Genomic DNA, 16626 nt, shown 5'->3' on the forward strand with positions numbered 1-16626 from the left:
ATTCAATTCATCACGGCGTACAATCAAACAGAGAAATTCCACAGCATGCATGATAAGTTGAGCTGTCTTGATGAGAAGTCTGATAAACTCGATTTCCCGCAAAATCGCAGAAAGCGAGAGCGGGTTGTATGTCATCTCCGGAGGTTAACAGCCAATCACAGCGCTGCATTCTCTCAGTCCGTCTCCTATTGGCTGATAACTGACTACAGCTCTGTTGTTCAGTACAAATTGAAGGAAACCACACCGACAATAAATTTGATATAGATAATCAATAATTTGATCCAAAATACTCCAACCAGCAACGATATCAAACGGTATTTGAGGCAGCTGAATGCGGGAGAACCTCAGGCATACGGTGGTTTGTTTTCTAGTAAACCATGCTAGCATTGCTAGCTAACTAACTAGCCAGCGTCTCGTCGCCTCCTCTTCATCTTCATGGGTTTCTGCTGTTGAGTCTGCCAGGCTTGTGCTGGAGGCAGCGAGGCTAACAAATTAATGCCATCGGCCAGGGTGGGTTGCCTTTATTTATGCCCGATATCTATCACATGCCGTTTTTACGGTTTTTGTTAATCGAAGTCTGAACAAACGAACGGATACTACGCTGAAATACCAAGCTCACTAACATGTTAGCATTGTGCTTTTAGCTGAGCTAGCTAGCTCGACTGCTAACGCGAGTATCTGCCTACTGGCTAAGCTAACATGTTGTATCCCCCCCATTTGTACTGTGATAATTAATTTGTTAACAGGTGCCGTTGCTTCACTCGCAGAACTCAGGTCATATTATGAGTGGGGCGAGTTGCAAAGCTAACGGCGCCGTGTACCCCGCCTCATCAGCAGTGATGAACTCTGTGAAGAAGCCGAAGATGGAGCAGATTCAGGCCGACCATGAGCTGTTCCTACAGGCCTTTGAAAGTGAGATTTCACCACTCGTCACTTTACAGTGCAACCTTTCTGTTTTGGTATCACGAGAACTTTTCCATGCTCTCAGAATGCCTGTAGCTACCCGCTGAACTTTTCTGATACTTATTTTGTTTCCAATAATTGCTTTTGGCTGACAGGCCTCCCTAGTTTATACTCAACAGGGAGCTCCAGATATTGTTTGTTTTAACTAAACAGATTTCATGTTAATAAAAACACATGTATTGCTTAATGTCTTCAGTTTTTCTTTGGCTGGTGGATATTTTGCCCAACTAACCACCACCTGTTAACAGCCCTTCTTTTGGCATGTGTTAGCAGTAGTATGGATTAATTTCTCAGATGCTGACACAGTGAAATGGAGTGACAGCAGACTGATGGAGGGGCCTGTCTCGTGAAGCAGAACAACTGCACTCCTCTTTTACTTGGAACATGTTTAAAATATTTGTGGGGTAGTTATCCAGAAAACATAGTGATAGGGTAATGTGATGGTTTCCAGAGTAAACATTATAATGATCCCTTTTTCTGTTTCCAGAACCAACTCAGATATACAGATTTCTCCGCACAAGGAATTTGATTGCAGTAAGTAAACTACTGTACATATATTTCCGTTGTATTGATTAGCCAGCACACTTAAAATGAGAGTGATTAATTTGTTCTTTTTTCTCTTTTCAGCCCATATTTTTGCACAGGACGCTCACCTTCATGTCTCACAGAAATGGCCGAACAAATGCCAAAAGGTATGAAATCTGACGATGTGTCTTGATGCACCAACAGAGTTATAAAACATGATTCATACCTGATATGTTTGCAATCTCATTTATGTTCTGTCACAGTTTTAACAAATTGATTTTGAACCTGTGTGACCTGTGATCTTTCCTTCAGGAAAACATTCAAAGTGGATGATATGTTGCAGACAGTCGAGAGGATGAAGGGAGAGCAGGATTCTCCAAGGTAACGCAGCTCTGCATTAGTTGATATGCCCCTTTTTTATCACTGGATAGTTTCTGGGGATGTAAATACCAGAGAAACTGTATTGACATAATTAATTACCATTCATATACCATTGTCGTTGGAGCACTTGATGTAACCCAGTTTCACCTGTGCATTTTTCTGTTTGCCTTTCAGTTTGTCTTCACATCTACAGTTAACCTTCACTGGGTTCTTCCATAAGGATGGTGAGCAGATTTTACTCAAGTGCTTGTGTTCAGTATATTAGTTTATAAGAAAAATACTAATGCATAAAGAATTGGCTGAGTAAAGAAGTTTGTTTTTTATTTTATAGTCATGCTCTGACTGACATCAGGCCACTTTATTTACATGCACGCTAGTATCCTGGTTATGATCAGGTCTGTGGAGTATCCTAGTTAAGCCCTTATTCTGTGTTGGATGTGCTGCCTTGAGTACTCTGATAGAAAACAGGATACTGTGTCACGGCAACACCTTATTCAGGTTTCTGATTATTCAGAGATGGCAAGAAGTCAGGACACACACAGATGATCAGAAACCTGGATACTGTTAAAATCATGTTCAGGTTTCTAGTGTTCAATGTAAACATCCTGAATAAGATCAAGACTATAATAAAACTCAAAACCAGGATGTAGGTTTGCATGTATACACACTCATTTTAAGTACGATGTTGCCATGACACCCAACCACAGTTAGTAAGCACGAGAATGCTAACAGATTGTGGTAAAGTAAGCGGTTAGCCTAAAGGAAGAAAATGTAAACACCCACTGACTACTGAGTGTAGGAGCGGACACTTCTCCACGACATCACGGAAGATGTTTTGTCTACCAGCAGAGCATTAGACTTGCATAGAGATAACAATAAAAATCATGTGTGCTTTACTATATGTTGATTGACACAAAACTCTTTTTGCTGCCATACAGAAAAGCCATCTCAGAATTCAGAAAATGAACAAAATTCCGTGTCCTTAGAGGTGCTACTTGTCAAAGTCTGCCATAAAAAACGCAAGGTAAAGTAAAATATTATCAAGACAGTCTCTCACTTTAGCAGCAAGTCATTTCATGTTACCTACTATTGATTGTGTTCGCTAAATTAAGTTATTTTTCCCTCAGGATGTCAGCTGTCCGATAAAGCAAGTGCCTACAGGTAAAAAGCAGGTGCCTTTGAATCCTGACAGTAACCAAACCAAGCCTGGCTCCTACCCTTCCTTACTGGTCTCCAGCAACGAGTTTGAGCCCAGCAACAGCCACATGGTCAAGTCCTACTCGCTCCTTTTCAGGGTGTCACGCACAGGGAGGAGGGATACTAATGGTCTAGTCAACGGAGAGGCCAACGAGAACATTGGTAGGAAATCCACATCAATACCTTTTGCGTTCCACTCACCCACTGGAAATACTCTCTGTAGTTTAGGTGAGTGTAGAGGAGGGAGAACATGATGCAAAAAGTATGCTGCAGAAATCACAGAGTTATGTTCATAAGCCTGTTCATCATTCGGTGATGGCCCTTACGGACAGAATTTTGTCATCTCTTCGGTTAGACCTTTTCATCATTGCTTTGTGTAAATGACCCTTTTCACCCCCAGATATTTGTATTCTTTTGGTTTCACGCCACTTGCATGATAGAAATGTCATCAACACGCCCACACACTTAATGTGAATTCTCCGAACAATGGTTTGCTCTATTCACAGGGCTCAGTCAAACATTACAAAGACTTTATACCAGGGAGCTGGCAGGGTAAAGTCAGATTAATGTCTGGTCCAACTAATTCAGACATTTGCGTTCTCATATACAGCTTCTCCCGAGTAATGTCTAGATAAACAGTGCATGTTTGAAAGGGGCTTATGATGTTCAGAATTGGGCCACAGCAAGCTGGGGGTCCCAACGAGCCAGTCTCTCTCTGGGCACATCATGTAAAAAAAAATGTTAACTAACTGAATGGATCTTAGTTGTGTATGAAATTTCTCGCCATCTTTTTGTGTGTGCAAAGATGTAACAGATACTCCTAGTAGGAAGAAGAGAAGTTCATCTCATAGAGACGAAGGGGAGACCACAGAGACCTTTGTTGCACAGATGACTGTCTTTGATAAGAATAGGTAAGGTTTCCATTCAGGTTTTAAAATCGCTTCTTTTGTTCGTGTGACTGTACGTTAAAATCACTGATCTTGATTTGTTCTACGCAGGAGATTGCAGCTGCTGGATGGGGAATATGAGGTGTCGATGCAAGGGATGGAGGACAGCCCTGTCAGCAAGAAGCGAGCCACGTGGGAAACCATTCTTGATGGAAAGGTAGGGGAGGGGTTGTAAATGTGTCGGCATGAAGCGTCGCCTCGTAGGCTCCCTTTCCTATCTTTAGAATTGGTTGTCCTCTTCACACCACTGACTGTAACTCTGTATAACGGTCCCACAGAGACTGCCACCATTTGAGACATTTTCTCAGGGACCCACATTGCAGTTCATGCTGCGTTGGACAGGTGATGCTAGTGGAAAGTCCACTGCCCCTGTGGCAAAACCCCTCGCTACACGCAATTCCGACAGCTCCAGCCCCATGGAGACTAGGACCAGCAATCACAGAGCTGCCCTCATGAGTAAGTACAGAAACAAAAATCCCTCATAACATCCCTCATAACATCTTGAATTATATTTAATCCTACGTTACATTTAAGAGCAGGAGGCAGAAAACGTCTATAGATGATGAAGGATTGGGAGGGGACATAAATATTTAACAGTTCCACCTTCTGCTTTATTAAAGTACTGTAAAAGTGTTCATAATTGACACTGAGCAAAGAACTGATGATCATTTATTCATCACATGCCAGATTCTCTGAGCAAAAGTCTGAATGGAGCATGATTTTGGATTTTGTGTCACTGGTGTGGGATGGTCTATTTGTGATGGTGTATTTGTGAATCTGGCAAAAGGCACCCTGTGAGTCATAGCTGTTTAGTCCTTTTGAGACAGTCGCTTCACTCCTTGAATGTTCTGGCAGCTTAACATGTCGCTCTTTTGAATAAGGCCCTGAGTCATGTTTCTGAAGAAGTCATAAGTATGTGTAAGTGTCAAGCAAAATGTTTGCATACTGCATATGAGCAAAGGGGAATCCCATCAGTCATTACCTAACATCTTGTCATTTTTAACTCTGTTTAGGCTGTGAGAAGCAGGCGGCTGAATTCTGTATGTTCTTTGTAATTAATGAAGAAATGCACGTAGATGTTATATCAGTCTGTCTACAGGGTTGCACAGGCAAGTGAGAAGTGGTGCCGAGGCTTCCTTCAGCACTCATGATCATCATTAATCAAGCCACAGAAAAGCATTAATTCAACTGCAAAATAAGTTTGAAAATTCAACATTGATGCAACCTATGAGAGACTTGTAAACACTCTTCTTCTCCCTTGTTACATTCTGACTGTTACAGGAGCAAAGAATCCATCATGTACTACTGCTCTACCTGTGAAAATTTGGTCATCTTTTGAACAGAACCATTATAGGAGATTTACATAATAGAGACAGCAATGTTGCTATTCCATGTGTGAAAATAAATATCCAAAAGCGGCTTTAGCAACAGCTACTACATTTACATGCACAAAAAAAATGATCCAAGTCTTTCATAATGTTTAAAAGCAGGTGTATTTCTCCCACCGACCAGAAATGTGGGCTTTTCTTTTGGGCATGCATCTCTACCCCACAGCCTTGCAAAGTGTTGGCTACTTGGTTTGTGTACAGTGCACCATGGAGACGCACAGAGCTGACTTTACACAGGCAAGAGGCCATGTTTTGCAAACTGCGGTTAAAAACTCCAACTGAGGCGCATATTCCAAATGTGTCACATACATGTCCAAAAACTCCTAAAACCTGACTAATACTGGAACATCCCACATGTCTTAATTTTAAAATGCTACATTTGTAATAAGGCCTTTATTCAGAATTTCCAAGCAGCATATGCTATTTACATGAATATGGAATAGTGGTGAGCATGTTCATGCATATATGTGCTTGGTGTTTAAATCTTCCTGTTATGTGGGAAAGGACACTACATTTTCTCAAATACACTTTGAATGTATTAAATCAAATTTCTGATTTGGTGATTAACCTTTCCATCTGTTCCTGACAGCAGTGAAAGAGTCAGTCAGCACAGACATTCAGACGAGGAAAGAGCAGGTCCAGTGTGAGCCGCGGCAGAAGCTACGTATATTTTATCAGGTATACCACACCACAGTAAGAACTGCACTGGGCCTGGGCAACTGATTTGTAAGTGTTTTGGTGACAAAGCTGAAAAGCACAATGCTTTTGAAAAGTTTGGAATAACTTACATTTTAAGAAGTTCACTGGTTTGTAATTGTTCATCAAGGCAAGTATACGGTTCATGAATATAGCTGAAACTGTACTGTTTTGACCCTGTTGGGCACTCAGTCCTCAGGGTGTGTGTACCAAAGTATGAATTGAATCATCCATTTAGATCTGCTGAAGGTCGACTTTCTCTGGTTTACGTTGTAACTAATGTCATCTGTCTGTGTTTAGTTCTTGTACAACAATAACACGCGGCAGCAAACAGAGGCACGGGACGATCTTCACTGTCCCTGGTGTACCCTGAACTGCAGCAAACTCTACAGCCTGCTCAAACACCTCAAACTCTCTCACTCCCGCTTCATCTTCAACTATGTGGTAAGGAACTGACTGTTTGTAATTAAAGCCTCTTAATTGCGTGTGTGGTTGGGCCAGTCACATGACATGACTTCCTTACAAGCAATGTTTAAGTCGCTGACAGACGTAGTTAAAATTAGCCCATGACATCCTGAGTCCTGTTTGAGTGAAGCCATTCATGTCACAATCTCACCACTTCTGGCTCCCACTCAGACTCACACAAACCTCTGTAAAGAAGTAGCAGCCATTGATCCACAAAAAAAAAAATTATCTCTCTTTGTCCTTGTCCTTGTTATCACCTGTAGTTTTCACTACACAACAACTTATTAATGAACACTGACGTCAGTGGCCCCCATGTTTACTTTGTACTACTTTGTTCAAGGTGAGTCCATTCAGGACTGTGACTACAATTTAAAAAATAATGTGACAATAATGGGACGGGGCGTCGGTGGCTTAGTGGATAGAGCAGGCGCCCCATGTACAAGGCTGTTGCCGCAGCGGCCTGGGCTCGACTGCAGCCTGTGGCCCTTTGCTGCTTGTCATTCCCTCCATCCCTCTCTTCCCTCTATCTGTCCTATCAATTAAAAGCAAAATGCCCCAAATAAATCTTTAAGAGAATAAATAATAATAATGTGACTGCCAAGCAAAAGATCTGAGCAATTAATCTGAATTGAGCACAAAGACTTACAATGTGAATGTTGCCTATGTCTGCAAACATAAAATCGCTTAAGTTCCTGTGTGGGAGCTCTGGTCCTCATTGGGTGTGCGTGTATGTAACGCCATATCTCAATCACCACAACTCTGTAACTAACATGGACAGCTTGGTTGACAAATGCTGATTAGTTTACTCTGAAGCTTCTTTGGCGATCTCTGGAAAGCAACTGTCAGACAGACATCACTGCACACACTGAGGGACAATATTCTGTGTTTACACTTTGCTAGTTTAGTAAACTAAGAAATAAATTAAATGAATAAAAAAGGCATCAGTGTTACATCACACTGATGCCAAAGCTGTCTGTCTGTAGCTCCACAAACCGCACTTGTTAGTAGGAGAAATACATTTTGCTTTTTGTCTTTAGTTGGGACTTCAAAGGAATAAAGTGACTTGTAGCTTTCAGGTCTTTCAGGGGAGACCTGTCATGTGGCTGTGTTTTTGTTGCCCAGTGCAAAAAGATAAATGTTAAATGGTTCAGCTTTTGAGGTGTTGCAGTGCAAATCATGTGTCAAACCACAAAGGGCAACCAGTGTCTGTTCCAGCTTACTCTTTAAATGCAGGGAGTTGCTTCTTGTTCTCCACCGTTATTTCTTTCTCTACCCTCTCTCTTACATAGCTCCTGGTGTTTGTAGAGAACCCTCAGTTTCTCTGATTGAACAGGCACTTCTACCTAAAGCATAATGTGGCGTTCAATTTGAGAAATCTTGCCTCTAACCTTAAGTTACTGCCAGTCAGTCATCAGGCCTTCTGTTTTTGCTCAGCACAATATCCTGTAGAATTCCTCATTATTTTTCATTTATTTTTTCCTCCTCTTGTGAATCTGCAGCCTCACCCCAAAGGAGCAAGGATAGACGTGTCCATCAATGAGTGCTACGACGGGTCGTATGTCGGAAACCCTCAGGACATCCACAGCCAGCCAGGCTTTGCTTTCAGCCGCAACGGCCCAGTTAAGAGGACTGCTGTAACTCACATACTGGTTTGCAGGTAAACTCGCGACCTCTGTTCAAAGCCAGCGTTCACACTCACAGTCAAATCATGCCCGACAATTTAATTAACTTATTTTGAATTTAATTTGCTTTTCATTCCGTTTGGTTTAGTGATGAGTTGGTAATCAATTGAATTAACTTTAATGAACTGTTCGAGAGCGGTGAGCTGCGTTAAAACAGATTAGAACAAATACAGTTTTTGACACTTGGCAAGAACCTAAATAGATCCGCTTCTTTCAGTCATCAGGTTTCTCACACTGGTGAGGTAATTAAAGACAAAAAGTGTGGTAAACGAAAGCATAAAAAGGCAAGATATGAAGTTCTGATAAAGGTGCTGTAGCATTTTTTTGCGCCTTGATTCCAACATGCAGGATTTGTTTTCTCCCCTGCTTCCACCAGGCCCAAGAGGACCAAACCAAGTCTGTCAGAGTTCCTGGAGTCTGAGGACGGAGAGTTGGAGCAGCAGAGGACCTACGTCAGTGGACACAACCGTCTCTACTTCCACAGTGACAGCTGCATGCCCCTGCGGCCCCAGGAGATGGAAGAGGACAGTGAGGACGAGAGAGATCCAGAGTGGCTCAGAGAGAAGACTGCCACGGTGAGAAGCCATTGTTCATTGTGTTGTGTTTGTGTCTGGCTTCACTGTTGACTTGAACTGTCACACCACTTACAGAGACACCCTTAAAGGGGTAGTTGGGATCTCTTTGAAGTGGGGTTGTATGAGGTACTTATCAATAGTTGTGTTTACTTATAGTAGGTAGCGGTCGGCATGCCCTCACTTTGGAGAAGCAGGCAAGAATACTGCCATGGAGGCCAAGTAATGTACTGCTGTGGACAGGGGCAACAGCAAAACATATTTTAGCCACGTAAAAAAATCAATATCAGTTTAAGTGTACTCTATATTTAGAATATTTTTACCACTTAACCTTAATGTCAGACAGCGCCTTCCAACAGGGAACTGAAGCCGTTATCTGTGCCCTCTTCAAAGCCCCCAGACTCCTCTGGAAAAAAAACAGTAATTATACCTCGCAGAACACGGGAGTTGCTGGTCTACCACTGCCTCGATCAATTACTTTATTGTGTCACTTTGGTTAATCCAAACAAATCCTTCAGAACACCAAAGTCACAGTCACCACTCTAGGTAATACACTCACTGTGATTACGTACCTCATACAGCCCCACTTTAGAAAATCACAATGATCCATTTAGAGGTCAGTTTCTCTAGTTATGGTGTGAAGTAAAAATTTCTGAGATCCTAGTCGGAAATTGCAACTGAAATGCCCCCTGAAGTCAGATTTTTGATCTGGAAAGTCGGAGGAACCTCCCCAACCCTGACTTGAAAATCCAAAGTGGCTGTCCTGTGCATCAGCAGTAGTGAAAGCTGTAGTTATATGCTGTTTATTAGCACTTCTGTCTTATTTGTGTCTCATTAAAACCAACTTCTATTTGTGGACATGTTGCAATGGTGTTTGTACGCGTAAAATACACCATAATGCTTTTTTATCAACTGGTATTGCTTACAATTGCTAACAACATCTAGGTTTTCCATCATTCCCGGCTCCGATTTTCAACTTCCGTGGTACATGGAACACACCATTATTCCCACTTACTGAAGCAAACACAGAATCGTCTTGGCTTGGTTTTTACACTTCTGTTATACTTTAATGTTTTACTGTATTCAGAGCTTTTCTTTGTCTTCATGTTATATAATGAGAGGCATCGATTGATTCTGAAGTGTGTGGTAATGAGTGACGTAGTTTGTGGTGTTGTTGAAGTGTGTTTTGCTTTAAGGAGGACAAGATAAGAATTTCCACGTAACATCCTGTCAGTATGTAAAAGGACATCTGGGCAGTTTCATTGATTTGACAATGCAGTTAAGTTAATGCACACTTAAGTTTACATTATAATGCTTTGCAGAGATATATACGTGAGATTGGCTGGAAGCACAGCATTTTGACCGGAAAGCTGCATCATTTGTAGTTGGTTATCAGCGATTATCATTGATTCAGAGTGACAACAATGCTTTTTATCTGTTAAAACAATAGTATTTTCTCCACTGATGCAAGTACTGTGAACGCAGTAATGCAATCAATCAAGGGAAAAATTGTGTAGGAACCTTGACTGAGGCCAAGAAACTATCGCAATCAGACTCTCACAATATTTTAAACTGGATAAAAGTGGTGGTGTGTGAGTGTTTCTGTGGAGCCCAGGGACTAAAATCTGGAGAGGGTGGAAAAAAAATCAAGCTTTTAGAGTACTGATTTTTGGTGTTGGATTACCATGGCAACAAAGAGTAAAAGCATTTGGGTCAGCCCCGCTCCCCATAAATAACTTAAAGGTGCTCGGAGCAGAAACTATTGCCAAGACAGAACATTTCTTCAGCTTGCTCTTACAGCCGCACACAACATTTTTATCACTTCAGTATTGATTTCCGGAACCTGCCAGCATTACCTGCTAACAGTAACAGTAATTTTACTCTCCAGGTCAGCAGAAAATACCTGAACTAAATTGATCATCATTAAAATTGTTCCGCTGCTCTCAAGATTAAACTTTTATTAAAATCTGTTATCAGGTATTAAGGTATTTAGTCGGCCCATCTTCAGTGTTGTGGTGTTTTTACCAGCTAATATGTGTTTGTATTGCATTACCATAATTGTGTCATCATTTGTAAATTTTTGTGCTTTGCTTACAGCAACTGGATGAGTTCACAGATGTCAACGAGGGAGAGAAAGAAGTGATGAAGCTGTGGAACCTGCACGTCATGAAGCATGGGTACGTGGGAAAAGTTATGGGCGAAAGGATTCTTTTCACAGTATCAGCTTCTTTGAGTTAATACATGTAAATGCATCACATTTAGACTTTTGAGACTTTTTGCAAAATATGGTGTCATTTTCTATTATAGTACATGAATGTTCGAGAGTTAGTGCTGCTCCTCCCACAAAACATCTCTTCAAGACATCTCACGTCACCATATATAAGTTTACATACATAAAGATAGAGTATTCATTTTATTGTATTGCATTGATTCACTCACCAGCGATGTGTTGTTGCTTTTTGAGGGGCAATTAGCAGACGTCCCAGTTACCTTTGCAGCCTTGTGTTGCATTCATGTGGTATCAAAATAATCTGAAAAATTAGGTTTTCATCATATTTCATTGCTGACCTGATGTTTTCTTTTCTTTTTGTTATCAACATGTTTAAATGTTCTGAGCAATAACATACAACACACCCTTGTAGCATACATGTTGTTTCTACTTTACAAGTTAAAACTCACAAACACACCTCAGTCAGAATAACGATGATCCGAGAAGCACCTGAATGCACCAATAGCCTTGGGTGGCAGAGGTCTCGACTCAAGTCCGATTCAATCCCTTCTTTAATTAGCATAGCGGGCAGCGTGAGCTGTGCCCTACAATAACAGTGAGTAGGTGAGCGGGAGGAGTCAGGGATTTGTGAATACTAAAAAAGAGTCATTCAAAATGATTTGTTTGGTTCATTTTCGCCTGTCACTACATAGGAATTGGTAAAAGACAAACTGAAGAGAATTTCTTTTTTCCTTTCTTTTTTAAGATATTTTTTAGGGCAGTTTGCCTTTAATAGACAGGACAGGTAAGTTTGGGGGGGGGGGGGTGACATGCAGCAAATGGCCGCAGGCTGGATTCGAACCCAGGCCACTGCGGCAACAGCCATGTACATGGGGCGCCTGCTCTACCACTTAGCCACCGATGCCCCTAAAGAGAATTTCTTGAATCTTGCTGCTATAAAAAATTATATTGCCAAATATTAAACAGTGTTAAGAAGGTCACACCAGATTGAAAACAAATCCAGAGCACTTAGAACTTCTTTTGTAATCTTTCATATGTACAGGGTGTCTGTTGGAGCTGTGGCATCATACATACAGTAGTTGTACTCTTGTAGTTACAGCTACTCTTGTCCCGTTAGTTTATTGAAACATTAGAAACTAAGCTCTTCTGTTCGTTATTTTCCTGCAGTTTCATAGCAGACAACCAGATGAATCAGGCCATCATGCTCTTCGCAGAGGACAGCGGTGCTCACATCATCCGCCGCAACCTCTGCCGTAACTTCCTCCTGCATCTAGTCAGCATGCACGACTTCAACCTGGTGAGCACGGCCACCATCGACCGCGCCATGGCCCGTCTGCGACAGATCCAAGAAGAGCTTCCGGACACTGTGGAGGAGCAGCAGGACCAGACTCTGGTATCAACAGGAGCCTGCAACGGCAATGCCGTCACCTCCACTGGAGGGAAACTGGGCAAGAGGACAAAAAGCGCACTAACGGACTGATGTTGGATGGATGGATGGATGGAACAATGATTGTTGTGTTTTGTTTTGTTTTTTTATTATTTTATTTTATTTTTTTCTTCTTCAATGAACATTACCAACCCTTTGGTGCTTAGATAGGTGGGAGAACTGGTCAGCTGAGGATCTGACCTCAAGCAGACCAGTATACAAGGTAAACAAGTTTTGAAACTTGAGAACTGAACCAAATATGAACAATATAAAAGTGAATCACCCACTACCACACAAACCAGGAATTTGAGGACTGGATGATGTAAGTTGAACCTACTAAATATGCATTTTGTAGGAGCCGCTGAAGTATCTGTGTTGGGGTGAGAGAGTGAACAAACTGAGTCTTCTGATGTGGCATGACTGCCTCTGTTGTGTCCATGTTCTAGACGACTGTATCAAGACTACAGTTAAAACTGTACTGGTAATAATGTCACTCTTGATTATTTGTACACATACACAATAACCTTGTTGAGAACTTATCTTTTTAGCTGATTATTTTAGCACTTGGTGTTTGTATTTAGAAAGCTTACCTTGAAATTGTCCTTTTTTTCTTTTCTTTTTTAAAATCATGCTGCGCCAAATGTTAAATGCAGCTTTTCCACTGTCATCAGTGGAGAAACTTTAGTGGGTTTGATTTCACTGTTGTGAATGACGTTTAATTTGAAGGGTCATACAGTTACGGTAAGAATCGACACTATTGGCATCAATGTCTAGAGTATATAAAGCCTGTAAAGCTTGTGTTAGGACCCCAACATGGATTGTGGGTTTCGCTGGTAGGTTGCCATGACAATAGTTATATACTATAAGCCTTGGATCCTGGACAAGAGAATAAATTCAGATTTGGGTCCATGCTGAAACTCCTACTCTATCACCCCTAAGCCTTTTGGTCTACATTGATAATAACTCAAGGAAAGCCAGGGAAAGCAACTTTTCAGATTTTTTTCTTTCTCCTCAGATTTACTGAAACAACCAGCAGCACATCACCCCATGTATCCAGCAGAGTGCACAGCAAGTCAACAGTTTTCTGATCACCTGTGGTGTCTTTTCACGTTGAGGTTTGAACATGTTGAAATCACAGTGTTCTGAGCGTCAGTAGCTGATTGACAGAAATGTGTTTACATGTAATCACATCAGATGTTTAGCTGTTTTCCTTCTGAATCCAGTATTGAACAGATTGCAGTTCTTATCTCAAAGCAATATGCTGTTTATTGGATGGTTGGTTTTCAGGTCCAAGTGTTTTTTAGGTGCAGTTTATGCCAAAGGGGAATACTTTCATCAGTCTCTTAGTTCTGTATATTATTTAGCATCTTTTCTTTTCTTCATTCCATAACTGTTTTTTTTTTTTTTTTAGCAGCAGCAGCAGTAGTTGTGTTTTCTAGCGTGCACATGAGTAGGTGATCATTATCACCACTCATTGTTTCATCAGGACTTTCCTCGTGGACAACCAAATTGACAACATATTTTTCCTCCCTCTGATATTCATGGAAGGTTTCTGTATTCATCTGGAAAAAGAGAGACATTCACCATTATTGTCAGAACACCCTGTGAAAAATTGTGAACTGTACACTCTGGCTAAGGGGATTTTTATATTTAAAGAAATAAAATACATTTGACCTTTAAGCACGGCTGTAATGTTTTAGCAATTCTGGACATTAGCCATCATTACAACTCTCTCCGTCATGGTCTCTGCCCAGCAGGTCCATTTGAAGAATAACCCAGCCTGAGTTATACCATTCCCTTCAGGCTACAACCTCGGTTTATAAATTATATATAAACAATTAATGCAACAAAAAGTTACAAATATATTGCATGTGGAATGAAATATTTAGTTTTTCAGTAGCATAGCTGTTTCTTCTTACAGACATGGTCAGCTGCATCTTATTTTACACGTCATTTAGGTTGAGAAAAATCCAAACCAGAAAAACAGTTTTCTTTCCTCAAAGCTGCTTACTCAGTTTTTCAGGAGCTTTTGACCGTATGTTACTGCCCTCATCACCAGATTGAGTTTGCTTTAGACAGTTTTCAGAGGTGGGACCAAGTTATTGTTTTGCAAGTCCTAAGTAAGTCTTAACGTCTCAAGTCAAGACAGGCAAGTTCCAAGTCCTAACCGTTAGCGAGTCATAAACAAGTCATAATGCGCTCTTCACCAAATGTAATGCCATTTCAACAACATTAATAATGTATTAAATTGGAAAAGTTATAGATGCTTTTTAAAATTTGTATTTATTTGTTGAAGCAAGTTTGCTTTAAAAAAAAAAAGTTTGTTAGCTGTTAAGCTAACATTAGCTAAGCAAAAGCCTTCTAACTGTGTTAATATTAGCCTTGACTTATTCTTGGTGCAGCTTCAAATGTCTTACAAAGTTGGAAATTGTTGCATATCTGTCTGTTTTTGTACATGAAAGAAATGATCTTTGGTATCACTTTTTCTAAGTGGCACTCAGAAACAACGTTAGTTCCTTGTGGTTCACTCCTGCAACTTGACTGGACGCAGATTGGTTCCAGCAAAGTGGATCAGGGGAATAAGGTTTCGACTTCCAGGGAATGAACAGTGTTAACACTAGTTGACTCAGGAAAATGAAGGGAAATGAATTTATTTGTTGCACACATTTTAAATATACTTTTTCTATAGTCTAAAGTCATCAAATTTGTGATTAAGTCTGACTCGAGTCCATACCTCTTAGAGTTGTACTCGAGAACAGGCAAGTTAGTGAGACGATATTTTTCATCTGTTGTTTTCAAGGTAAAGAATTAATGATCAAGCTCAAGTTACTCAAAATTAATTACTGAATTTAATAACTGAATTTTGCTTTAGTTTTGTGACGTATTAGTCAGTTCTATTGCAATGTAAATAAACTGTAAAGGTGCATCACAGTGGCTGAGGTCCAGTCCTAACAAGCTCTTAGGACCAGACCTGTTTTAATACAAATGTTCACATGAGGCAACACTGACTATGAAGTACATGCTAAATGAAACTTTGCATGTCTCCAGTGAATACCAAGAGAAATAGGATTGACAAGAGTGCAGACCTTGCAAATTTCCCAGTTACATAAAATGTCATCAGAAATATAGTCTTTGCAGACTCCAGTCTGCATTCATTCTAAAGCAGGGGTGTCAAACTCATTCTAGTTCAAGCAACACATACAGTAAACCAGACCAGTAAAATCGTTGCATAATAACCTATAAATAACAACACCTCCAAATATTCCCTTTCTTTCCAGTTTTTCCACGTTCAGTCCGTTACTACTATCTCTACATGTGTATTTTTCTGTACTGTGTAATAATGCTGGCATCACCACACCAAAGTAAAGTGGAAGCCATTGAAGAAGCAGGGTAAGTTATCCCCTGCCTCACAAACCAGTTACAAATCAAAAGTTCTGTCAGTGCTTTAGCAAAAGGGTTTCACTAATGTTGTTTTAAGATAGAGGTCTGATACAGATTCTTCGTGTTGGAGCTGCAGATTGACAATATCTTGCACAGTGTTCAATATCTTTAAATATGATGTTTTATGGCAGGTGGCAACCAATGTTAAGGTGCATTACCAGTCTTTAAATATGACCTCAAGAAGTATTCATGGTTATTTCAGGGAGCTGTATCAGGTTGGAAAAGCCTCTGAAGCAGCATTTTACATGAAATGATAACTAGCTGTTTAGCTTGTTCCTGAAACCTGACAGCTCTCAGCCTTCACAAGTGCATCAATATTAGGTGTGTTGAGTCATCCAGTGGACTGTATTGGACCCTTGGGGTGGGCCAGTTCTGACCTGTGAGCCGTATGTTTGACACCCTGATCTAAAAGAAGGAAATACTCAATACTCTTTTGCTTCTAAGAGTCTTCCTCAGTTGTGTATCTCCTTTTATTTTATCATTATTTTTTTAAACTGGTTAATTATGAAGCTCCTTTGCTCATAGGAGTCTGTCAGGAAATGTTTCCTCTCTCAGACTTCACACTCCATCTGTAGCAATATAAAGCACAGTCTGTCTCCCTCAGTCCTCTTGCTAGTATCAAAACATTTTATGTGTAGATAAAGAGTAGCTGTCATAAGAGGACTATTATGATTCTTGGCAAAAAAAAGTCACGTGTTTGTTGCGGGACATGT

At 40.6% G+C, this 16626-nt stretch overlaps 1 protein-coding gene across 3 annotated transcripts; it reads left to right on the plus strand.

The window, feature by feature from the left end:
* Positions 1 to 171: 171 nt before the first annotated feature.
* On the plus strand, positions 172 to 14152 carry suz12b (SUZ12 polycomb repressive complex 2 subunit b). Of its 3 annotated transcripts, none has more exons than XM_078165085.1 (17): positions 172 to 510; positions 747 to 912; positions 1451 to 1497; positions 1591 to 1655; positions 1801 to 1869; positions 2044 to 2093; positions 2808 to 2893; positions 2997 to 3228; positions 3872 to 3977; positions 4065 to 4170; positions 4292 to 4469; positions 5994 to 6079; positions 6398 to 6541; positions 8062 to 8219; positions 8621 to 8819; positions 10914 to 10993; positions 12214 to 14152. In XM_078165085.1, exons 1-17 carry the CDS (start codon positions 496 to 498, stop codon positions 12524 to 12526), a joined length of 2100 nt encoding a protein of 699 aa, XP_078021211.1. In that variant the 5' UTR covers positions 172 to 495; the 3' UTR covers positions 12527 to 14152. The 3 variants fall into 3 exon arrangements, with proteins under 3 accessions (XP_078021211.1, XP_033480070.1, XP_033480071.1); XM_033624179.2 differs by having other exon boundaries at positions 173 to 510; positions 5991 to 6079; XM_033624180.2 differs by having other exon boundaries at positions 173 to 510; positions 768 to 912; positions 5991 to 6079.
* The last annotated feature ends 2474 nt before the right edge of the window (positions 14153 to 16626 follow it).

The sequence above is a fragment of the Epinephelus lanceolatus genome, chromosome 3 (genome assembly GCF_041903045.1).
Source record: "Epinephelus lanceolatus isolate andai-2023 chromosome 3, ASM4190304v1, whole genome shotgun sequence".
NCBI classification, from domain to species: Eukaryota; Metazoa; Chordata; class Actinopteri; order Perciformes; family Serranidae; genus Epinephelus; species Epinephelus lanceolatus.